Source organism: Strix aluco, chromosome 16 (genome assembly GCF_031877795.1).
Source record: "Strix aluco isolate bStrAlu1 chromosome 16, bStrAlu1.hap1, whole genome shotgun sequence".
NCBI lineage: Eukaryota > Metazoa > Chordata > Aves > Strigiformes > Strigidae > Strix > Strix aluco.
In genome coordinates this window covers 713,157-739,309 of record NC_133946.1, presented here as the reverse complement: position 1 = coordinate 739,309, position 26,153 = coordinate 713,157, and the positions used below count along the sequence as shown (strand labels likewise).

Genomic DNA, 26,153 nt, shown 5'->3' with positions numbered 1-26,153 from the left:
GATCTCAGGAAGCCAGTGACAGAAGCAGAGTCCAAATACAATGTGCAAAACACACACACACAAATTTTTTACTCCTATCATATATTACCCATTTATTTAATGCCTGATTATGTTTTTACCTATTCAATTTATTTTTTATGATAAAAAGCATAAAACAGCCTGACCTTTAACTGCTTTACAAATCAGTGTGTTCACAAAGCAATCTACAGTTTCTTGCAGAGTGCCATAATATACTGGCACTTCAAACTTCATATACGTTAGCTGCTAGTGGTTTGGGATTTCTGCCCCTTCCCCAGGTACAGAAAGGGGGGAAAAAAAAAATGGTTTCTTACCCCAGCACAGTAGTCCCCACTAATTGAAACTCTCTGAAACTCTGGTACATCATATGGCACTTGGACTGGCAGAAAAGTACTTGGAAGAACTGGTGTTGCAGGAGACAAAACAGGATTGGCTGATGGTGCTTTCCATTCCTGAGATGGAATTTGTAATGACAAAGACTGGGATCGAATCATCTTGAAACTTTTCTTCCTATGAATTCATGGTATAAAGCACAAAATAAGCCATGGTATAAAACATTAAATACACTGGAAAACTGATTACAGCAAAGAAATCACCCCTTAAGAAGTTTTACAAATTAAATCTCTTATACTCCAGGAAAAACATTAGTCACGAAATATTTGTGCATTTAGTGTTTTTTCTATTGACATTGCTCAAGATACATGGTACAAACAATTGCACTTACCTTCCACACAAATACACTATGCCATGATTTATTTACAATCACTGTAAAATGCCATAAGGTTTGTTTTGTTTCACTTCTTATAAATTCAGTTTCAGCAAGTCACTGTACAGAAGTAAAATGCAATCACTATGCTTACTTTGGTAGGAGTTAATTCTTAGAGACTGGTAGCATCAGAATTCACAAAGTATCACACAGAAACAAGTGAATGCTACATATGGTAAGTTGTTATAAGTTATCACTCTATTACACACACTTTTCATTCTTCCCAAAACATGCAGGATTTAAAAACTCATCTAGTTGTCAGACAAGACTATGCATCAAAATTTCATATACAGTCATTCAGTTAAACTTGTCAGAAAAAAGATCAGCACATAGTTATTCCTTAGGCAGTGTTTGATGAAACTTGAGCAAAAGGCTAATATTGGTTACCAGAGTAATAACATAGCATGGCTTTGATAACGCAAGTCCATTCTTTCCCTCAGGGCACTAAATGGCTAACCCCCATCGATTTAAAAACTTTTGCCCTTTCTCAGTAAAACTGTAATAGATGTGTACCTTAGACAAACCAGCTAAAAAAGAACACTGCATTTGCCAGTGAAGTAATTGTAATACCTCAAGTGAAGTAATTGTAATATCTCTAAAAAATTAATTTTCCTTATTCGGTTTAAATCTATTCAAATATATCTTAAATATTCATATAATAAATATAATGCTATAAACTACCTGTGATATCACTTTCTTTTGCACTGTGGAAATACTCCCTCATTTTAAACTAGATGCCAAAAACCTTAACCACTAACCAAGAAAAAGGAATACTGGAATACTCTCTGGAAGTTGCATATTACTTCTGTGACATTATCAAGAGTAAGAACACACAGTGCTGGTACAATTAATACCCTATGACCAAATTCCATCCTCTCTTAAGTACTTGTAGCTACCTTTGAAATCACTATAAAATTCCCAAAAGGCATTTTTGTTTTCAGTTGCAGTTGATCCAATAGAAGTTTTACTTGTGTAACTGTCCTTGAAGTACGCTTCAGTCCTGTAGGACAGGGATGAATACTTGTTCCCTTCACACATGTAAATAACACACACATAATACCCCACTTCCCACAGTTAAACTTGTACAAAACTTCAGGTACAGTCTGACAGAACATATTTCTATAAGACAATTTTCCAAATTAAAAGTGAAACTTACTAGTTCAGGAGGAAAGACATATCAAATAGTTGTTTGAATGAAAACATCTAGTTTTGCCTTCTGTGCTTGTTTATATCTATGAACATGCCAACTGGGAAACCCACTTGCACAGTTCAAAACCAAAAGTCTCAGCCTGTATCATCAGTGTGTCATACCTTAATTTAACTAAATTGTCTCTTCTCCCTTCTGTTCCAGAAATACGATGCCAAGTGTTGCCCAGCTGATTGTCCGCAGCTAACCGGGTGCATGTGTTTAGCCATCACTTTCAAAGGCTTCCTTGTTTGCCTGCTTTGTGCAGAGTCTGTACACATCCAAGCCACCTGGTGTTAGACTGCTGCTGAGCTCACGTGACTCTAGGAAATAGTCTAGCCAGTCCACTGACATTAAGACACTGGTACAGCCTGACATCAGGGTAAGGCTACCTCTCTCACAGAAGAAAATCATAAACCAAATCAGGTTTGGCTTCATTAGATTCATGGCTAAACCAAAGGTGGACTGTACTACTTTTTTTTGAGAAAACTCAAAATGTCCACTTTTATGGCTGATAGTGGTTAGATTTTATCTCTGAGCTAAGGAAACCTACGAACAGCCTCATTGTGCCAATACCACTTTTCCCTTCTTACTTGATGTTAAATGTCAAGTCTTTGCTTTCATCTATTTTTACAGAGACTAAAAGAAGTATCATACCACTGTCATTTTCTCTGTGTTAAATTTTTCTATTTCTCTGAGAGCAAGTAGAATAAAGGGGTGGTAAAAAGTGTTTCTTTTTCTGACTCTTTGTACATTAAAAAGTCTTAGGGTTGTGTTCACTTCTACCCAGCTATACTGTTTGTCAAACTTGCATAAGCAGTATCTATGCTATTGCTGGAAAAGCAGCTGAGAACCTAGGGCCCAGCCCCACACCTTCCACATACCACAGAAAGACTCACAGGTGCCCTTGGTACCTGCTGTTGACCTTTCTTCTGAACCAATAGGAGACAGAATATTATTTGCCAGATAATTTCAATATTAACTCAAACTCATTTAAAAAACTATTTTCCATGCAGAAAACAACTACTGAACAAACCTTTTAGCTGTTTCCACAGACTGTTGTTCTGCCAGTTCCTTCTGCAGCTCCCTTTCTTTGGCCTCTTTCTGCCCAATAGGGCAGTCTTCAGGCACAGTGAATAGTGACAAGGCATCTTTGCTGTCTTCTTCTCGAAGAACTTTAGCAAATACCTTCTCTGCTAGAAGTCGCACCTGCTCGTCGACCTCAGAGATGTTCAGCTTTGGAAACTGTCTGGGCATCTCGGCTAAAAAGGAAGACAGTTGACAAAGTTGTAACTACAAGATGAATAAAGATATGCGAGAGACTGGGTTTTTTTCATGGTATGCCTATCAAAATTAAGAGCTTAAAGCAAAAGCAGAATAAAGTAGAATTGCTACACAGAATTTAAACTAGTATGTGGTACACAAGAAACACAGGCATCCACAGAGCATCTTTACTTGTGGACCCATGCCAATTTGTGAATCAGGAACTTCCTGGTATACTCATGAAAATTCGTAAGATAGATATATATATGTACGTACAGATTTGCCAGTAGATTCCACTTACTTGCATAATCAGACAGAGTATTATTTGTGATATAACGTACGTACTTGCTGTATGTACTTGCACTGAACTTGAAAATCACATTCACTCAGTTGTGGGCCGCCTTCCCTGCTCAATGACTTCAAACCAATTTTAAAGCCACAAGCAAGTTAGAAAACAAGGTTGCACATTTCTACCTCCCCTCATCCTTTACACAAATAAGAAAGTCATGGACCTGCTGTGAAGTAAAATGGTTGCACAACAGAAACAAATATGGTGTAGTTAACTCAGTGACTTTTTTTTTTTCCATTTGTTTTCAGTAGTTCATACCCTGCTTTTGAAGCATATATGGGAAGCAGATAGGATATGGACTTTAATTTTTACTTGGCATTTAAATACTATTTTCTAAAAAATATGTTTTATACTTTAAATTTTTATTTAAGTAGCCTTTTTTGACAAAATATTTCCATTTTGTTACAGCAGCACTACTGAAAATACCATCTTTAGTGTTTCTTCTGTAGTTTCATGGATTTATTTATATTTCATTCTCATACAAGCCAAAACATAATTTTTGACGTATCTGATAGCATTCTGGAGGGGAAGAAAATACAGTGCTTGTAAGCTACTGACCAGCATTATTTATTATGTACTAAAAAGCTTTTTGAATGCCTCCAGTATGATGGAGTTTGTAACAAATAAGATTAAATTCTTATTACGTAAGTTAAAAATAGCAATGAACATGTCACAACAAATGTATCCAAGCACTGACAGAATGTGAAGTCTGGGTCCAAAACTGACATTTCAGAATCCTTAATGTTACAAAAATGCAAACGTATTTTATAAGATGGTATTCATTTAAATAATGATGTATGCTGAAAGTCAGCATGGAGCATGAGTTTTTAATCACTCCAGATATAACTTATCAGGACCCCCATTACAGTATTTCTGTAGGCATGCTGCAAGTTTCACATGTTGATATGTGATCCTTTTGATATGTGATCCTGTTGTGTTCAGTCTAAAAGATTCTAATTAATGTCCACCTGTTTCACAGTTGCTTTGAGAACAGCTTTGCTTTTATTCTAATAACAAATACAGTATGAAAAGGTGACAAGAGATTTATTGGACCATAACATGGCAATTTAACGATCATCTACATTATTTCACATTCTTAGTTTGCAAGAACCAATTCATAGCCCAGTGGAAAAACATCACTGGTTTTAAAGAACTGTGGATCTCACTCTATGCAGTTTTTCTGACTGTAGAGCATTTGTTTTGCCATTAGTCTGAAATCTTCATAAAAATCAGGTATAATTACATAAGAAATATAAAAATACATACACGTTTAGCTGAATGATACAATGACAATGCACTATGATGTCTTAGAAGCATCCAAACTTAGATTCGGTTTCTCAATTTCAAACCTCAATGAAGTCATGGGAGTCTTTCCACTGACCTCAATGAACACAGTTGTCAGCAACAGTAACTGCCATATATGCAGTTGCCAGCAACAAGGGCTGTTTGGGCCACTTCAGTCAGGCAAGAACAGTCTTTATAGTTACTCAACTACAGTAAGAGTGCTAACAACAATAGTAAAATAAGAATAATAATGTTTATTCTGCTGCTAAATCAACTAAAATATTTTTAGTACTACCTGACTAGTACAGGAAAAAATCAATTGGTTGTATGTTTATCATTGGCTGAGCACTTTCCTAATATAAATGAACTTTTTTGTAGAGAATTGTGATCAGAAACAGAAATGCAGTAGGAAATACACTGCATGAGAAACCATACTGTATTTTAAATCATTACATGGACAGTGAAGAGTCAGAATGTATAGATACAAGTACGATCCTCTATTGAGGCCAAAGGTTTTGGTTTTTTTCTTACAGAACCTGATCTCATGTTCTTCACTCAAGCAAATCAGAGACTAAGGCACAAAACACATTGAAAGGTAGGTTCACCCACATCACTGCTAGCTTATGTCACTAGAATGAGTTTAATAAACCTAAAATAGTCATGAGGCACTTCATGTAATACTCATGCAAGCTGTGCTGTTCCCCAACTGGGAAAGGGATGAGGATCTTGTACCCAGCACCCTTCTATAGAAGTGCTGTCCTTTAGCCAAGGTGAGTGATTGGGGAAGGGGGACAGCTCGACATCTTAATGGGATGGGGAGGGGGTATGGACGCCATTCAGCAACCAGCAAATGCTCTTTTCCTAAATCTCTCACAGAAAGGCTGTTCTTCAGTTCTGCACCTTTGTAGAAGACAAGAAAGCTATTTCTTTTGAAACGTGCCGCATAAAAAATGATGGAATTATTATTTAGAAAGCAGTTATTGATCAGAAATAGAATGGGCTTGAATACGAAACGAGCACACGCCATGAAAGCAGCCGCCGCCGCCTCCAGCCCCGCGGACGGTCACGGCTGGCAGCGCGGCCGCCGCAGCCTGTCGCCAGGGACAGGTGGGGCAGGGCCGCCCGCGGGGCCCGGCCCGCGGGCGCTCCCGCCGCTGGAGCACCCGCCACGGCCGCCCAGGGTCCGTCCCCGCCCGGGGCGGCGGCCAAGGTCACCCCCGCCCCGGGCCAGCCCGGCACGGCGCTGCCTCCTGCCTCGGGACTTACCTAGCGCCGCGGGGAAAGCCATGCTGGGGCCGGGCCGGGCCCCGCCGCCGGCGGTCCCGCCGCCCGGGCAGACTCTGTCAGAAGCCGCCGGCGGAGGCGGCGGAGGGAGGAGCCGCTCCCCACCAGCTGCCGCCGCTCCCCTCTGCCGCATCCACCCGCCGGGCGCCCCGCTACCGCAGTGCCGCCCCTGCCCCGGGCCCGGCCCTTTATGGCCGCTGCGGCCCCCGGGCCGAGGAACGCGCCGGGCCCGCCAGCTGCCTCCTGGGCGGCTGCATCGCGGCCCGGGGCGGCTCCGCAGCAGGTGGGGCCGGGGGGGCGGCGGGCGCGGCGTGCAGCCTACTGCCGGGCCAGGCGCCAGCTACCGGGGCGGCCCCCGCCCCCCTGCCCGGCGGGGTCTGGGGGGCCGCCCCGGCGCGGGGTCCGCTAACACCGCCGACAGTGGCCTTGACGGGGCGGGGCGAGAGGGGGCGCGCGCCCTGCCTGTACCTCTGTGAGGAGACTCAGGCCCGGGCGCGGGCGGTTGCTTCGGGCGCTGTCCGGCGCCGCGACTGCGCCTGAGGGAGGGAGCCAGAGGACCCGCGAGCAGCCTTTCCTTCCTTCTCTCCCTCCCCCTGCCCGCGCCGCGGCGGTCCCTTCCTCTTCGCAGGCTTCGAGACAGAAGTCGCGCTGTCACATGGCTGCTTGCCGGCGCGGGAAGGAGGAGGGAGCTCCCCGGGGCGCGCTGCGCCGGCCCGGCCCCGGCCCCAGCCCGCCCTCACCTCAGCCCGCCTCAGCCCGCCCTCACCTCAGCCCGTCTCAGCCCGCCCTCACCTCAGCCCGCCTCAGCCCGCCCTCACCTCAGCCCGTCTCAGCCCGCCCTCGCCTCAGCCCGCCCTCACCTCAGCCCGCCTCAGCAGCGGGGCGGCCGGCGCGGGGTGCCCCGGGAGTGCTGCCTTCACCAGCGCTTATTTCAAAACTCCTCTTCAGAAAGCGCTTTAATGTAGAAAACTTTGGTTCGGGACCAGAACGTCGTGAGGCTGGTGCAAAGATGACACCCGGTAAGTAAGTTTGCTGCCGGTGTATCCCTATCAGAAGTGTTTTCGACAATGTCCGTCCTTCAGTGGAGCAACACGGTTTAGGTGCTCGCATATACTTAAAAAAACCCAAACCCCACCACCAACAAAAACACCTTACCAGATAAAGAGCCCACGACAAATAACTGAAGGTCAAAACAAGCATTACTCAGCAGGAATGAGAATCTTAATATGTAAAATAGTTTGAGCTTATTTTGAGAGATTCCGGGACCTGAAGCTGAAAGATAAATTTGGGTTACAATACTTGGAGTCTAATCTGAAGACATTTAAATCTAAAAATATCCTTACAGTGTAGGGAAGCACTGGGAATGTAGCAACTGAAGAACAAGGTCCTTTGTGTAAAAAGGCAAGCAAGATAAAGGTAGATCTCCCAAAACATGTGAGGGATCGGGTAGTTCTGAGGCAAGTGTGCTGTCCTCACTATGTCCTCCCGGCTTGGTAAACAAAGAAACACTCCATTCATAAACCTCAGGGGTTTTCGGCTTCAGAAATTCCTTTACTTTACACAGCTGGTGAAAAAATGGAAGTGAAAAGGAAGTAGGTGACCATACAAAGTTTGAGTTGCAAAGAAGAGTTGCAGAAGTTTGTAAAGTCTGAGTTGCAAAGACAACCAGATATTTTGTCTCTTACACTAGTATCAACATAATCACATTTATGTGCTTGTAAAAAACCTAAGAATTATGGCCACAGCTGTTGTATGAGACATTTGAAAATGAGTCAGCCATCCAAAATCATAAATAGTTGATTTTAGAATAATACTACTAAAAAAATAGATATTGTTTTTTAGCTTGGACAAAAAGGCTTATGCTGCATGTGCATGTTTCTCCCACAGTAACTCTGAATGTCTTCATCAGCTGCTGCCAGGCTACACCCAGACAAGCCATCTGGCACCCAGGAAACTGCATACTGTAAGTGTCTGTCTGACTCACGGCTGCCCTGCCCACATGATACATGAGTAAAGGACACCTGTTGCTGCTGGCCATTCAGTACACCCGTTGATTGCTGATCTGTTAGTCCTGCTTCCTTTCTCCTTCTCCCTACCACCTGCCTGAACTTGCCCAAACTTGCCTGCTTCCCACAGCAGAGTTTGCCTGGCGGTTTGGGCTCCTTAGTGGCCCTCTAATCATAACTGTGCTCTGTCTGCTGGACTCAGGTATCCCATGGCCTCTTGGGTTCCTCTTCTCAGCTTGGCAAATAGGTCTTGCCTCCACACTTGATATAATCTCTCTTCTAACTATGGGATGTAAGAGTCTGGAAGGGTTCCCACTTGTGCTATTGCTGGCTTTCTACCAACCACAATGAAAAAATAACGGTCTCAAAGATAACTGAGCTTCTGCAATTTTCTTTCATGGAAACAGGCAGCTCTGTATGCCACAAGTGAAGAAAACATTGCAGTGTTAGTTCACATTTTATGAAGGCCAGAGAATTCACACAGAAGGGAGACCTTAAAAATGCCTTAACAAAGAAAAATCTTCTATGAGCACTGAAGTACAAATCCATACAGATGTAGGTGTTGTCCTGTTGATTGTTACTTGGGTCAAGAGACTCATCCCCCCTCTCTGCACCCTCCTTTCAGGGAGTTGTAGAGGGCCATGAGGTCTCCCCTCAGCCTCCTCTTCTCCAGACTAAACCCCCCCCAGTTCCCTCAGCCGCTCCCCATCAGACCTGTGCTCCAGACCCTGCACCAGCTTCGTTGCCCTTCTCTGGACACGCTCGAGTAATTAATTTGGAATATATACATAGAACTATGCTTATATAAAATGCAAAATGTTTTGAAAATGACTTGCACTGATATTAGAACTGATAGTAGGTTTGGAATCCTGATTTTTGTTTTTTTTCAGTCAAATGACATTCTCCTTTCTGAAGGGATACCTGTGAGTATAGTTGTCCTGTAGGATATTATTATCAAATCAAATACATATAGTATGCAAATATAAATCTGGTTGTTTAAAAACTGAAATGGAAGTGGGAACTATAGAAATTAGAAAAGGATGTGACTGTTCAGTCACTGCTTTAAAAATAAACTAGGAAAGTATCTGCACAGTTCTAATAATCTGAGTCTGAAATAACATAACAGAAGTTTTCCATGAGTTTATAAATGGAATATACTGTAATACTTTGTTGCACAAGAAAGGTTTACAAGCAAGATGGGACACTCTGGTGTGTTTGGAATTGTAAGCTGTCATTCGGATATTTTGGAAAGCTTTCTTTCCAGCCAGTTGGCAAATTCTTTGCTGGCATCTACTAACTGCCTTGCTCTGTTGCCACAGCCATGTAAAAATGCTAGTTTAAAACCAGCTTATCTCAAACCTACTTAGCTTGGGCTTTGCAACCACTTACCCTTGATGGATGACTGACTTGCTCTGACATTATACATAATTTATCTGAAATTCTGTAACTGTTCTAAGAAGGAGAAATCTGACTGTATTAGACAAACCTCTTTGTGGAGCTGAAAGACCTTTAATATGATTTATAAAAAGAAGAATTTTCTGAAAGTTACTTTTCACATCTGTGATATGCAGATGAAATACTTTTTAACCACCACTCTGAAGTACAATGCTGTTTTACTCAACTTTGTTTTAAGAGGAATTTTATTTGCTCAGAAGTCACATAAAATGAAATATTCAGCAAGTGACAGTCTCATAAATTAGATGCTGCCAGTGCATGATAAATAATGAAACAGTGTAATTACAGCTCACAAAGAGGAACTCTATGGTCTATTTTGGAAAGCCCTAAAATAAAGAATATTGTGAATTATTTGATTTCTGCAAAAATCAGTACTGGAATCTAACCTGTATGTTTAGAATTGGTTTACATATTATGTTTGCAGTGGAAATGCAAATAGTTCTGTTAAGTGATACTCAGTTCTGCATTTGTATTACTTTTGGATGACCATTAAGGTTTTTGTGATGATCTGTGACAAGGTTTTGCATCTGGATTATCTGGCCCTCAAGTCAGAGGTTTCGTTCCCAAACAACAGATATCTGTGTGATGCAGGCGGAGCACATAACTGCCCAGAAACTGGGAAATGCAAGATATGGTTTAGACATAACCTTACACTAACATTACATAGCTTTAAATAAACTCAGGGTTAGGTATTGCTGAACAGCAGTCTTCCCTGTCCCCGGAATATCCCATGTCTTCTCTGTGTTTTACAAGTGTGTTTTCCAAGTGGCTTCTTTTACAAGTGTGAGTGAAACTCTGCAACCTCCAAAGCCAGGAGTTCATTTGTACTGGGGGATTCCTGGTGGCCATTTACAGCCCAAATAAACCTTCTCTGTGTTGCTTGTGTAGTGCTAAGCAGGTGTAGTTGGCAAGAAATCCAACCCAAAATGTTCTTATTTTCATGTAGAAACTTAAACTTTCACGGGGGTGGGGGGAATTGCTTTATTATGTTTATCCAATCTGCCTGAGTAAAACATGCTATAGCTAGGCCTGTGCTTACATGCAAAGTGATGTGAAAAGCCCTGTCTTCTTTCCATAAAGCTCACCTGAAACATCAGGTCTGGGCACCTGCAGCTTGTGAAATTTCCCATTATTTTTTTCTACCCCACAGACAGTGGGAAAACAGTGTATCTTATGTTTTGTACCCGGCGTTCGCCAGGAGGGCAACATCAGGCTGCCGCTGGCGGAGGCCGGGCGCGTCCCGCGTTCCGCGCCTCTCCGCCGGGGCCGGGCCGGCCGAGCTCGGCGTCACCACCGGCTGCGCGGGACCTCGCCGTCCTGCCGCCCTCCCATCCCTACCGCCCGTCCCTGCCGCCGGTGACCGCGCCGCCTTATGTAAACAGCAGTTACGCAAGGAATGCAGATTTCACCTTACATAACCGTTCGTTCCTACCAGAGACTTCTTTATTTGTGCCATTAGCGCATATAAATGAAAAGGAGGGAAAAGCGGTGTTTGCGTTATTAGAGCTATATCTCTGGTTCCAAAGTGACTTGATGACCTGTTTGCTGCTGTGGCACTTTTCACTCAGGCAATTTTGTGAAAGTCCAAGAAACCAGCATGCATACCTAAGTCATATTTGTCCCTTTTCTGGAGGTCTAAGAAAGATGATTCATAGTTACTGCACAGAGTGAACTTAATCCAATACGGACAAAAAGAAATCGAGTTCTGTGTATCTCGAGCTTTATGTTTCAGCTGTCTGTATGCAAAGATAGATTTCCAAGTCACCTAAGTGCCATTAGGGCTGGACAGAAGAGCCTCAGTACTCTGTCTCTAGCAGATATTAGGAGAGATCCCTGAAGCAGTGGGGTCTGTTTCTGTTCCCTTGCCCTCTCCTGTGCAGACAGAGCATCATCAGGTGGTGTACGCTTGGGGTACTTTCACAGAATAGTAGATGCTGTCAAGGGCTTCTGTGCTTGATGCCTCACTCAATTCCCTTTATACTAATTTTTGATCCTGTAGCTCTTACATACCTTTCCTTTTTGAGTTAGCACCCCTGATAAATTGAGGGGAGGGGTGGGGTGTGGGGTGTGGTTTGGTAGGTTTGATTTGTGTGGGGTTTTCGCCCCCTTTCCTTTAGCCTTTTTTCTCCCTAGAAAGGCCTTGACTTCCACAGGATTGGTGTACAGGGGTGCTCTGCTCAGGGTTTTGCTCTGGTTCTCTACTTAGACATTTTTGACCCAGCACCTTCATACCCCTTTCCTTTTTCATTTGTTGCTAATGCCCAGCCAGCCCTATAAGGAGAATCCAGTATGAACAGAAACATTAGTAGATAGCTGGATGGTGCCAAAGACAGAGCAATCCTTTTCCTGTTGTGCATCACCTGTATTGGTTTAGAATCTTCATGAACTGGAGGTAGAATCTGGACTATCCTAACTGATTGTCACCAGTCAGTGAATATCTTCCAAGAATGAGTCCAGTTCCATTTTTAACCATGTCTATTTTGGTGTCCACAAGATCCTGTGGCAGTGAGCTTCTTCTACAGCTTTATTGTGCACTGTGAGCCAGGGGGATGTGAGCCAGCTTTGATCCAAAAATTCTACGACCAGATATAGCACAGCTCTTTGAGCTCTTAGCTTTTGCTGGTTAGGACTACAGCCAGTGTAAGCTCATGTCTGCCCCCAGGATACTGCAAAGACATCCTCTAACTGATGCTTAGATGGGTCACAGCAATGCGCTATTGAGCCAAAGGAATGTGCCATAGATTACCAGCTCAGGCATATTGTGCTACCATGGAAAGATAAAAGATCTGTGGGGAGGGTCTCTGTACATAACAAACTCTTTGCTAGATCATGCAGCCGAAAAGAAGTAATTTCCACAGGGAGCAGCTCAAACACCAACAAATCTCTTTGAGACTCAGGCAGCCAATTGAGACTGGAGCAGATGAAAGAAAGTATGAAATGAAAGGTGACCTGCTAGATTAGTCAGCTGTTTGAACGGCTTATACCTGTCATCTCTTGTATGATCCAGTGGGCATAAGCAGAGAGTAGGAGAACAGCCAGTCCTCTCAGATCTAGACAAAAGTGGAAGAAAAAAAGAACTGTTAAACTCATTGCCTGGCTTCCCAAATAATTAGTTTCTGAATTTTGACAACCTTTTGTTTACAAAACAGAAATATCAGAGGAATCTAGAACTTAAATTAGTAGATAATTTTAAAAGAGATCATCACATTGATATTTCTTCAACTTTGTTTTTTTCAATTTGATTTAGTCTTTCTTCAAAACTCAGATTGTTGTTATTTCATATAAATGCAATATAAATTTTAAACTGTTATATATATGCTATATATATACCCCCCAAAACAATGGGGAAAAGTAAATTTGCTGTATGCAAAAATTAATTTAATAATCTGGTACTGAAACTGGATATTCAGTAGAAGAGCAAGAGTGAACTTCAAATACATTCTATGTCTTTGCTTTTCCGGATATGCTTTAACAGTTCATAATGTACTGAATCTGTTCATAAAAATATAGCTGTTGTTGATTGCCAAAATACTACTCTGCAAGGACCACTCCAGTGATGAATTCTATGGGTGAAAATCGTGCACCAGGGAAGAACAAAAAAAGTTTTAAAGGCGTAACTATTATAGCCATGTCCAGGGTGGTAGTTGCAAGGTTGCTAAGAAAAGAATGCATCCATTTATTTTCTCATGAGGAAATATGCTAATTGTGGCTAAAGACTAGAGAAGAAAGGATTGTAGGTCTGCAACACCTCTGAAAGACATATAAAATGTTTTCACAGTCCCAAACAATATTAGTCATTATTTTTGCTGTTTGATAATGTGGAATCGGTTTTCCCCCAAATTAAGGCTGTTTTGTGTCCCTTGTTCTAAAAAGAAGCTATCTGACTGCCAGTCAGCCTGGCCAGCTCTGGGATGATCACTTCGGAAGAATGGAATCCAAGGATAATCCCTCAGGACAATTTTTCAACGTTTTGCAGTGTTGTGGGAAGGAAGGGGTGCTTGCATGACTTAGGGATCCATAGCTGCCTTAGCAGTGCCTTGAGTTACTTGTAACCAGGTCAAGACTAAAAGGATAGAGGTTTTCTTGTGCCAGTAGGACACAGACCAGTGCAAAGAAAGTGGTTCAAGTATTGGAAGAGCATATCAACAGCTTAAAACCACTTCTGCCAACTTTCTCCGTGCATGGGGCCAGAATCCATAGCCTTCATTTTCCCATCCTTAGTCACCACACAGGCATCCTGTGGGCACAATTAGTTGTGAAAATTTGGTAAAACACAGGGGAGAAACTGAAAGCCAATGCCTTTTTGAGCCTTGCTGGCTATCAGTTCCAAGTTGGTCATAGGCTGAAGACAATTCATTTTTCTTTTTCTTATTTTTAAATAGTATCTGTGTTTCTTTGTGATCATTCACAGTAGAGGCTCTTCTAGAAAAAGTTACATAGTCCATAATGACTGTCAATAGAGCACATTTTTCTGAGTCATGCCTACTTTTCGAAACTCGTGCAGGCTTGGGAAATGTGTACTTAAAAGAGCCGACAGAGCCACCTAGTGTTTAAAATGTACAGTTTTGTGTGTTTTGGACTTCTATGTTCAAGAGCAAGATCTAGGTGCAATCTCAACGGTCAGAGAGGGAAAACAGCTCATAGTCTTTCATATTAATCCCTGACAGTTCTTGTTTCTTGCAAACCGTACAGTTATTGGTGCTAGAATTAACAGTGTTGAAATTATATGTGGAGATTTCTATTACTTCACTAGAGACACCCAAGACTAGCCAAAAATTTTCTCTAATATTTAGCATCATCCACTTTCATATTATCATCTTTAGTTACACTTTTTCATTTCTTCTTGGCATTTAAACCCTTTGGATACTTGTGCTGCTTCATTGCCTGCTGCTTCAGGGTGTATACTTAATCAGTGGGTTTCTGTAGTGTGGCCTTCTTTCTGTGCACTGTCTTTTTGACATATCAAACTTGATGCAATGCAGTGCTCTGGAGTTGGTCAGAAAGCTGGAACGAGGCCACATTGCAGGTTTCTTACTTTTTTCCTCAAAATGCTGCAAGAAGCTTCAATGGCAGTTATCTCCCTTCCCGGTAATCAGCATCCATGCATGCATGCACACAACAGACATGCACACAATTTGCACTGACTTTTTCCTCATCGTTTCTCATGGTGAGCTCAGATATAATTGCTCAACATTTGCCATCCACAGTCATTTCCCTTATTACATATGCACATTGTCATTTTCTGCCTCTATGGATAACTTCAGAGAAAAAAACCCCACATTATTTTTATAGCTATTGTCTAAATGGTTGGGCTGGCTTTGTTCTCCTATTGTAACCTAAGAAGGTTAGTGCAGATCAACTGATGACTACTCAACAAACAGGCAAAACAGAATTTTGCTGCTCTATGGAGAAAAGACTGGGGTCAAAGCAGAGCTGGGACTGTGACTGAGCCAACCTAACAGCTTCTGCTGCCATGGGAGATGTAGGACAGAGGACAAAAGGAGTCACACTGGGAAGAGCCACTGATGTTTCTGAGATAAACCACTTCTTCCCAGAGCTGTGTCAGAAATCATTGTCCCATAATTATTCTCCTTCATTTTTTTTTTTCCTTTTCCTGTCCAAGTCTGGTCTGCTTAGTATGTTTTTTTTAGGCAGCACGCAGTGATTCGTTTAAATCCTAATGTCCATTTAGCAATCTAGTATAGGTGTAATTCAAAGGTAGGACGGGCTTTGGGCATGGGAACTTATCTGACCTAACTTCAGATGTTTGAAAGATAGTTGTCTAAATCTAAGCTGGTGTTCAAGAGTCTTTATAATCAAAAATGGTTTATTTTGATCTCCACATAAGTGCCTAAGAGTGCTGGAGTCAATCATTCTCAAGAGTTGAACACCACATGGCCAACAGTACTAAAAATTGGTTGCTTACCAGGAATCTCAGAGTGAGGCAGAATTATATTAGTTATTTTGGAAGCTACTTCTGAATGGCCTTCTTAGACAGGAGGGACTATGTAATATGAATGTTGTCCTTTAAAGAACTCACTTAACAGCTGTACTCCCTTTAGTAATTGCCCAGTGTGCTCAAGAAAGGAAACGGAGTCTTGTGCTTTATAAACCTATTTTGTTTATTTTTCTTCTGCCCACTATATATTTAAAGTTTTTAAAAACAGAGTTCCTTCAGTGATAATATTGCCAAAAGTGAAAATTAAGGTTCTGATAATATCACCATGCATTACTGTTGTATTCTGTTTGCTGAATCCCTTCAAAGGGACTATCATATTATTGCTGACCTCAAAAAAATGTTAGTCTTGTTTAATCATTAGAACAAAGAGCTGGAGGCCAGAAAGATCATAATACAACAGTTAGGGACAGAGAAGAGCCAACAATGTGGTTCATAGAAAACAGAGACAAGAAAAGACCTGAGTCTGTGGAGTGTTTCCATTTTCCCCAGCTGATGTACGGCACAAACCCACGATATATCCAGTTTCTCCAGAATTTAAGTTTGCATTAAAGTAGATCATGTGTCAAGCTGTCCTGTTTACAAAAGCTTTTGTCTGCACAAGGAAATTCACTGATACAACTCTCATGGCATGAGGTACTTCTGAGCTATTCTAAAAGCTGCAACTGGTTATTTAAGAGCAACTATTGTGGAATAGCTTATGCTACAGTGGTTACACCCATCACTTCCCCTGGAGAGAAAAAAATCCATTACAATATTCTAAACATGAACTCATTGTAAACTTTTGCAGCATTTTTTTCAGGACTGTACAAATAGGCAACTTGAAATAAAATTCTGAATGACATTAATTGTCTTTGAACAGTTAACTCTAGAATATAATGGCATGACTTGGAATGCTTAGCAAAACTTTTTGATTGGAGGCAATTAGAATTAAGCATGATGAGAAAGAGGAATTATTACAGAGAGGAAAACTCCAAGGGAAGGGAAGAAGAAGATGGAAAAGGGGACTGAAAGGGAATGAAGAGCAGCAAAAGGAAAACTGTAAAGAAGAAAATCAAAGTGCAGTGAAAAGTCAAGATGGGGATGTTTCCTCAACTGAGAAACGATTGTGGTAGTAAGCCTGAGTTAGCTACCACAGTACAAAAGGATAGTTTATCCCCTTGATCTTAATGCCAGTATCCCACTGATATCAGTGTGCATTTTGCTGTAGATTAAGTGTATCATATAGTCCTAAATTTAGACAAGCAGTCATTAAACATGGAATTTGGCCTTCTCTGCAGAATGACTTTGCACATCCCTCATGTAGATCCCAATGCCAAGACAATATTTTCTCCATTGCATGCCCATGTTTGTTCTGCCAGCCTTTCATTACTTGCTTCATTTACTCACAGTATGTCAAAGCCTGACTCTGTGACATTTCAGTCTGAGTATCTTTTAAAAGAACTGTTTTTTCTATCTGTTTTGAACACTACAAAGCAACTTGCTGTTTGTTTCCCTCCCTGTAGCAGATGCTTCTGTCTTTCTATCAGACTTAAATACTGTGATACATTGAAGGAAAAGTATGTTGTTTCCATCCATATGGCACAAGCTGTTGAGCAGGTGAAATGACAAGGACCCATGCTGTGCAACAGGAACCAGTAAGGACAGAATAGGGAAGCAGAGCCACCTCTATCAGACCTGCCCTGAGATACTGTCTGCGATGGTGTACCCCGAGTCTGTCAGCTTCCCACACAATTCATGGATGGGTTTTGCGCATCCTTGCAGAATCAGGAGCTAAAGTGATTTTCCAGAAGTGTTGCTTCTTTTATTTTCCTAATTCAGGAGCTGATAAAAGATTACCTTGATCAAAAAATATAATTAATCATAGTTGTGATAATTGAGGAAATGTTATCTATGTAATGGAAACTTTTTCCTGTGTTTTAATGTTTAAGTGTGTTTTTAATGCCTGTGTATGAATGTGAACATTTGCTAAGAAGGCCTTTCTATCTGACATTAGGAATAAAAGGGAGTCCTTTGCTTTAAATCTTATAGTTTGACTCAGCAATTAGTCAAGGAGGTTAGATGAACTTTTCACTCCAAATGTTTCTGCAGGGGAATGAAACTTCAACAAAAAACCAAAGAAGCCAGGTGCTATAAATTGGTATATAAAGTGGAAAAGGCTCAAGCACATAAAAATACTAGAGAAAGAAATGGAAGGAATTTATGTAGGATGGAACTGAAAGCATGGGATGGGAGGTCTGAGTTAGCTGCAGGAAGTGAGATCTGAGGAAGTTAGCTGGACAGGAAAGATTCTGGCTGGAGCTTTCAGAGAAGGGTTCTAGATAACTCCAGACAATACGGTATCTACTTGTAACAAGTGATTTAGGGTCTGTCAAGAAAATACGCCTTGTATTTCCTGGGTTATCCAAATTAAGAGCATTAATGTTTTCAAAATACATGCAATGTATGTTATAGTGTGTACACCTTCTACCTTAGGTACTTCCTAAGGTGTAAAATGTAATTCCAACTATAGTTTTGCAGAGAGGGCCTTGGCGTTCCCTTGGGATTCTGAAAACTGGAGACAGATCAGTTGTTGGGTCTATTTCTGTGAAGGGGGAACAGAGAACCTGTCTCCAGGAAATAGAGGTATTGTGGAGACTGACGGAAAAGCTTAGTGCTACAAGTGGGATGAAATCCAGCACAGCAGTTTGGGGAGTATATATCTGTGCAGTTTGAATAGATCTATGGACCAAGGGTGAGTAGATGAGTTCAGAAATAATTTCTCTTATGTGCAGTTATCAGGGACATAAGGGCTCTTTAATGTTGTAGAAAGAGGGAAAAATGAGAACCAAGGGCAGTAAGGTGAAGCCAGCAAATTCAAAGGAGAAGTTAGGCATGTTTTTTAACACTGTGCATGATCAGTGTCAGGGAAGTTGTTGATTTTCTACCTCTTGATGTTGTTACTTCAAAGCAGTGTACTTTTTTGAAAGCAATACTTCAGCTGAACAGAGTTGTGGGTCTTAATATAGTAGTAAATGGGTAAAATGTGATGGCCTTGACAAACAGGAGTCAAACTAAGAGATCTATCAGTTCATCCTGGCCTTAAATTCTCTGAATCTGTGAAATTTCTTAGACAGTTTTGACTTCCTCATCCTAGATTTCATATTGTTTCTTTCTGCATTCAGTTTAATGTTTTAAATTCATGCCTGAAGGCCAGAGGTGCTTTTTTGTTGTTGTTGTTTAAACACTAACTGAGGGCTGAAAACATTTCTTTGTGTCCAAATCTGGAAAAATGCAGAATGATTGTATTACCAAAGGGAGAGAGAAAAAAAAGAAGGAATACTGTGTACCCAACAAAACAGAGGCAAGAATGTAGGAATGTAAATGTGTTACAGGCTGTTAGGATTTTGGATGCAAAAATAAAACTTAGAAAATACTTAAGAGTTGAAAAGGCATAATATGATCCAATTTATTTAGACTAGAAATTGCCTTCCCTAGATTGCTAAAGTGACAGGAAGAAAGTTATGAAAAGAAGGTAATCATATTTGTTTTAAGTCTGGCAGTTTCCACTGAAATGCCTGTCTCTCTATAACACTTTTTTTGAAGAAAGTGCCTTGGGGAATTACTAGAAAAACGAGCTTTATTAAGTGTTCATGGCCATCTGAACTACCCACCCATCCAGTATAAATGTGTTCTGGCAAAACAAGTGTTTGTGTTGCCATGGCCTTTCCCATGATGTTATTTTCTTAAGCAAAAGCATTTTTCTAGCTGGGATCTTAACAAGGACACAGGCAGGATGCCATGATTCAGTCCTTGAAGAGAAAAATAGTGATTTGGAGGGAATGGTGAAGGAAAGAGATGGTCTCAGAGTAGGTAGAACAAACGACTTAGATACCTGGTGACTCTTTTGCCCAAAGAAGCAGTGATTCCTTCCACTAATCACTCCAGTTCTGTGAGAGAGTAGTGCAGCTTCCACCAGCCCTGCAGAAATGCTGATAGGCCCAGTACTAAGATTCGCCTGTAGCATCTCTAGTATAGGGAAAATATCTCTTAAAAATAGCAGCTCAATTGTTATTTGATGAGCAAATCACATGCCTCAGATACAGGCTTCCTTAAATCAGGTCACAGGGCCCTGTACTCTGCACAGGTATGGGAACTCTACATAAAAATACACCCCCAAGGTCTGTGTGGATCCATGTGATTTATCTGCAAGATTTGAACTGTTCTGTTTATGACTTTTTTTTTTTTTTTTTCCTTTGCCCTGCAAAATCTGTTAGGGAAGGTCCTGCCTAAAGGTTTCACATTGCTTTCTATCCTCCAGTGCATACTTCTGCAAGTGAAAATGATTATGAGTTTTACACTGTTTACTGATTTATACTCTGGTTTTAGATTAATATCAAAGTGTTTTATCATAAAAACTAGTGAGCTGGTCACATAAGCATTGAACAACATTATTGTATAGTTAGTATACCTCACAGCAACTAAAACAAAGCTAACACGTGCTTACATAAAGTGCGTAAGAACAGGACAGGTATTGAGTCACCCTTTCTCCACATATCTTCCCAAATTCCAGTAATCATCAGTTTGTGAGGTAGAGGTCATATCAGAATCCTGATGCTTCCCATCCACCAAGGGGCCACAAATTCCTTTCTGAAGGAATAAAAGACAAAAAAAGAACAGCAGGACCAAAGGCTGGTGCTTAGCTCTCATGGGGTTTTGATGAGATTTGTGTGTCTTTCTTCCTTCAACTCCTGTGAGACAGCTCTTTTCTCTCAAACTGCTTTCATACCTACGTAGCTCCACAAATCTCAGCAGAACGTTGATCTCACCAGAGAAAGTAAAGAGAATAAGGTCCACAAATGGTAAATGTAGGTCCAAATCCAGGTAAGTATCTATTTGTAGGAGAGAACACATTACAAAAAAAACAAGTAATGAAAAGTAGAAATAGAATAAGCCTCTTGAGCCATCTTATCTCCCCAAAATTAATTTTCTTCATAACGCAAATCACATCATAAGATGGTGAGCAGTATCCCTTCTGTTTGAAGCAATGCGGTCCACATCTCACTGATACCTGAATGCCACACCATTTTAGCAAACAGGTCAATTACAGAACTATGGCAAAACAAACAAAACAACATGGAACATTTTAATTACTTTCAAATAAAATTAATTAGCTGGGAACTAAGACAGCAAATAGCATTTGGTAGAAATAACAGAATATGCTAGAACTTACTCCAAAAAATGTGTTGTGTTCCCCTATTTGGTGAGCTGTTGACCACAAGTCTTTGAGTGTGACCATCCAGCCAATTCCCTATCCAGCGAGTGGTCCATCCATCAAATTCATGTCTCTTGTGCACCTTTAGGCTCCTTAGATGGTCTCAAACCTGATCTTCTACACTGTGCAGTTCTGCCTTATCCCAGTCTCCGCCTTTACCTCCTGCAACTTGGGCGGTGTGGCTGGAGCCCTTGCTGGTGAAGACTGAGGCAAAAAAGTCATTGAGTACCTCATCCTTCTCCATATTCCAGGTGGCCAAGTCTCCCGTTTCCTTCCAGAGAGGGCCCACATTTTCCCTATCTTCCTTTTATCACCAACATACCTGTAAAAGCATTTTTTGGTTGCCCTTGACATCCCTGGCCAGATTTAATTCTATCAGAACTTTCCTAACCTGATCCCTGGCTGCTTGGACAATTTCTGTGTATCCCTCCCAAGCTACCTGTCCTTGCTTCTGCCCTCTGTAGGCTTCTTTTTTGTGTTTCAGCTTGTCCATGAGCTCCTCCTTCATCCATGCAGGCCTTATAAAATAGTCCACCTTCAACAAAATGCTAAAGAACGCAATGTGTTTACAATTTAGTTCAAAGTATGTACTTTTTTATTATGAAAATTAATAGTACATTTAATTAATATGGAGTTATGGGGAATGGCATGCTTTATTGAAGAAATAATGATGAATTCCTGAACATTAGAGATAAGTTTTGTGGTTCCTATGATAACATATTTTTAGCTGGCTAACATATGAAGGCATTTAGAACTGTCCCAGTTTCTTTAATGGAAAATAATTTCCTTCATGAAATACTTTAAAATTATTCTTATGTAACTTGTGGGGAACTTACTGGGATTTTATTAAATTGGAATGTTAATCAAGCATACATATTGGCCTAATCTTAAAACCAGCAGGTATTTTATAACTCTACAGTATGTTATGTACTTCCCAATATGCATGTGCGATCAGTCAGACGCCCAGTTCTCTTCATATTTCCAAATAAACTATATGATTCAAAATTTTGATTAAAGAGAGATCCAAAACCTCATTTATTATGTAAATGAACAGTAAGATAACTCTTCTGTTTAGGACTTGATAATGGGCAGTGGGAAATGTGTTCTCATACCCAACCTGCCTTATTAATCATTCAAAAGCTGTTAAGAACCAAGCCTTTCTGGATGGTTTGTCTGACAGTTAATTAGCTGTCTTTTAAGGTCTGCTATCATGGCCCTACATGGAGATGTAAGTGAGCATAGTGTCCCCTTTATTTCTCTGTTGAGTTGATCCTACAGGTAAGAGAAGTAAAGCAGGCCCTGCAGAACTCTGAAGGAGACTTTGGTTCACTTTCGCCAATCATTTGCTAAGGTCATTGCACTAGAGAGACTTCAGTTTCATCTGATGCAAGACTGGAGCAGTTTTATTAGTTTGAAGACACAGGCAACTCCATGCTACTGCTTTGTTCAGGGCAGACTACAAAGTGATGATCCAGTCCTAACTGTGTGTGTGTGTGGGGGGGTTCATTATTAAATAAACTAAGGCTTAACAAAATGTAAAAAATAGATTTAGTCTAATTATAAAACCTTAGTTATAGATGGTTACCTTTAGATTATGTGGTTAAAATGTTGCAAACCTTCTGTACAAAAAGATTAAAACATTTTTGACCATATGACATCTGCTCAGCAATAAAAGCTAAGAGAAATGGGTGGAGTGGGGGCATTCATAAGTACAACTCTGTCTTTCAGAGCAACCGCTGTGCATACTGAAGCCCTACTTCCCAGAAAGTGGCTGGTCATCACCTGCTGATGGGAAGTAGAGAATAAACCTTTTGTTTTTCCTTTGCTTCCATGCATTGCCTTTGCTTTTGTTTTTGCTTTATTAAACTGCCTTTATCTTGACCCACAAGTTTTTTTCCACCTTATTTCCCACCCCCTTCCTGTCCTGCTGAGGAGGGGAGTGATAAAGCAGTTTGGTGAGCATCTGGTGTTCAGCCAAGGTCAACCCATTGCACTATTGGACAGATGTTATGAAAATGTTGTGATGAACTTCATTTAAGTTAGATGCATTTTTATCCCTGTAAAGATCATGACATGGCCAAGAAATGGAAGAGTATTCGTGTCCAAATTCTGTGTTTGTCCTCTGTGTCAGGAATGAAGGATGTTTGCCAAACTAATCAGTTGTTGGTCAGAAGTTGGAAGAGCTACCAGAACATGCCCCCCTAATACTTATGAATTATATGATTTCAAGTATCATGTTGCCAGCTTTTGAAATAGTGCTAAGGTATCTAAATGACTAGTATGATCCAGAAATTAGCTACCTTGTGAATCTAATCAGTTACTGTGAAGGTGGTCAGCTACCTTGGAACACTGTGTTCCTCATTGATGTTACTCAGAAGATGTTTGTGGCAAGTGATCTCTGATTTCAAAGTCTTTGAAAGAATTTGTGAATATGGATCACAGATCTCCAGTGCAGTGGCGGATAGTCATCTGCACTGATAATGTGTTTGGGATAAAATCTTGGCTCCACTGAGGTCAATGCAAGTTTGCAATTGCTGCTTAATAATAAGACCATACAACTGAATAAGGGGGGTGGTTCTTTGGGGTTTTGTAGTTCATTTTGCCCTGAGCCAAATTAGCCATCAAGGTGTTACCAGTTCTGGGAAACAATTAAATCTCTTGTTCTGTTCTCTGGGATTTCCTGTTATTGCATGAATGAAAAACAAAGAAAATGGGCTCTATACCTTGGAACCTTTAGAAAGGGAACTGAAGCCAGTGAAAGTGTCTGCTCCTTCAGGAGATTTAGGTGTGTTTATGAGTCTTGGAGATTGATTTGAGTTCACATACTATGTAAGAGACAGCAATTATAAAATTAAGCCACTCAAGGACATGTCAGTGTTGCTAGGCACTAGACAGCCACACTTCTTGGTGCTGGGCCATTGTGCAGAACTTGCCTTGGGAGATATCCCAAGGATACCCGCTGAGTACAAATGGAGCACTCAGCCAAGAAAAGCAGGAAAAAGTGTTCTTCTGAAGAGGGGGAAGGGATGCTGTTTGTTTTCTGGTTTTAATCTGTAGAAGTCCAAGAAAGGGAACCAAAAAATTAAAGAGTGGGAGGACTGAACTGGAGGGGAGTAAAAGTATCTTTTTACGTCAAGAATGGCCAGAGCAGACCACCATTTGAACTCTGGAACTTCATTATTCTTGGTCCAGCTGGCAATCTGTTAGGAGAGTCCTCCTGACTCTTTGGTATCCAGACAAGTTTGGAGAAATACAGGTTTTCCCATTTCCACTCTTGCAAGACTAACAATTTTCTTGCCAGAAGCACTGACTAGGGGAAAGCTACATATCTACAACTAGAGTAAGGACAGAGAGAGCTGCATTGCTGCTTCAGGAGCCCAGAGGGGACTTCTAGTATGAGGCCAAGAAGAGTCTGTCAGTGACTGTATTGTGTCTGTGTTCACAAGAATTGCCTCGAAGTGCCATATTAGTCAAAGCCTCTGCTGTAATATATGAGTTAGATTCCCAAAGGTTAACTGCTCTCTGCCAGAAGAAATTGGTTTCTGTCTCATCGTTTCCTGCAGAGCGTTCAGAAGCAGGACATAAGCATGTCACCAGAGCCACAGAAAGGGGGTGGTTTGTCTTGCCTGGCAGCCCCTGAAAACCCACGTCCTCCTTGATACTTTTTTGCCTAACAGTTTGAAAACATGTCACTGAAAGGTGCTTGCAGGCAATAGATATTTCTCTACAGCTTCAGTAAAAATGTAGTTCCTGGCAAAATGCAGTGAGGCAAACTGTGATGCTGCCTGAAGGAAAGAGTATCAGTCATGGGCTTTTTCCAGTGGCCAGTGACAAGGGGAGCAGAGATTACAGCTCTCAAGGTGAAGCGAAGGCTTTGCCTCTTCCCTGCCATAGCTGATCAAGGTTAAAGTGTGCCTTGATATTGCAGTGAGACCAGGAAGTCCTCCTCTCTATTATCTGTATTCTTTTCAATGCCTTCTAGAAACCAAAAAGACAGGCAAAGGATCCATCAAATGGCCCGTGAAGAACAGGAGAGAAACATGGGGCAGGAAAAAGGCACTTTCCTGAAGAAAAACTGAAGACTGTGGGAAATAAACTGAGCTCCTGTGTTGGGTTTGTGTGTGTAGTGGGGTTTTGGTAGCAGGGGAGGGGGCTACAGAGGTGGCTCTTGTGAGAAGCTTCTCGAAGCTCCCCCAGCTCCAAGTCAGACCCACCTCTGGCCAAGGCTGAGCCAGTTAGTGACAGTGGCTGTGCCTCTGCGATAACATATTTAAGAAATGGAACCTGAGAGGAGGAGTGAGAGTTGAGAGGGAAATACCTCTGCAAACACCCAGGTCAGTTGAAGAAAGGAGGAGGAGGAGGGGAGGTGCACCTGAGCAGAGATCCCCCTCAGCCCGTGGGGAGAGGGCAGCTGTGCCCTGCACCCATGGAGGTCCCTGGTGGAGCAGATGCCGACCTGCAGCCCAGGGAGGGCCCCACACTGGGGTGTGGCTGGGGAACTGGGACTATCTGGATTAGGCACCGTTATACGTAGTGTGTGCTATCATTTGCATTTATTTTTCTGGATAACTTTTATCACACAGGGAATCTGCGCTGCTGTTCTGTAGAATAGCATACTACACACTGTTCCCCTACAGACTAATGAATTCCTGGGTCTCTTCCCTGAGAACTGACTTCTACCACACGTTCTCTAATCTGTGTTATGTCTGGTCTGTCTCATTCTCCTTGCCTATCTGCTCCCAGCGTGCACTCTTCAGGTTTTTGAGCCCTCCGAGCTCTTTTTGTTTTGGAGTCTCCATGTTCTCATTTAGAGACTGAACCCTGGCTGGTTTTAATCCAGATAGTCCCAGTTCCCCAGGCACACCCCAGCTGTCAGCATAGGCAACCACTCTGCATGGCAATGTAGCAGAGTGGGCATGAATGACATAGAACTGCTTGGCTCAAGGACCAGGGATTACTCCTTGGAGGAGATGGTGTAATTCATGAAGGTATAGCCTCTTCGCAGACACTTGGGTCCCAGACTTCCCAGAGTATCCTTGTTTCCTGTTCTCACCTTAATGTGATTAGTAGTAACTATTTCCTTGCCCAGTGAGTCCCACTACTTTACAAAATGAGTTTCAGGTACACAGGGAAAAAACCCAATCTATCACCACACCCAGAAAGAGTAAGGTTTTGACTAAAGAGGTAACTTATCTTAACAAGTCAGGGAGAGAGGTGTCCCCAAAAGCTCACAGACTGTGCCATCATACTGGGTCAGCTTACTAATTCTGTAATTACTTAAATACTTAGTCAAGTGCAGCTGTATTGCAGACTGGTATTTCCATTTCTAGGT

General features: G+C 41.6%; 2 protein-coding genes across 8 annotated transcripts in view; one reads left to right on the top strand and one right to left on the bottom strand.

The window, feature by feature from the left end:
- AMPD3 (adenosine monophosphate deaminase 3) overlaps positions 1–6,897 on the bottom strand; it is a 34,875-nt gene extending 27,978 nt beyond the window's left edge. Inside the window, exons 1-3 of one of the 4 annotated variants that reach the window (XM_074841637.1) lie at positions 6,619–6,897; positions 3,007–3,232; positions 333–528 (exon numbers count right to left, since the gene is read on the bottom strand). In XM_074841637.1, coding sequence (XP_074697738.1) covers positions 333–528; positions 3,007–3,227 — 417 coding nt within the window. In that variant the 5' untranslated portion in view covers positions 3,228–3,232; positions 6,619–6,897. Of the gene's footprint in view, positions 1–332; positions 529–3,006; positions 3,233–6,132; positions 6,493–6,618 lie in introns of those variants that run through there. The other 3 variants (XM_074841640.1, XM_074841638.1, XM_074841636.1) reach the window with 3 other exon arrangements.
- An 87-nt stretch (positions 6,898–6,984) lies between these two features.
- Positions 6,985–26,153, top strand: part of SBF2 (SET binding factor 2) — a 302,371-nt gene continuing 283,202 nt past the window's right edge. For all 4 annotated transcript variants that reach the window (XM_074841630.1, XM_074841634.1, XM_074841633.1 and 1 more), the window contains exons 1-2: positions 6,985–7,169; positions 8,038–8,113. In XM_074841630.1, coding sequence (XP_074697731.1) covers positions 8,047–8,113 — 67 coding nt within the window. In that variant the 5' untranslated portion in view covers positions 6,985–7,169; positions 8,038–8,046. The remainder of the gene's footprint in view (positions 7,170–8,037; positions 8,114–26,153) is intronic.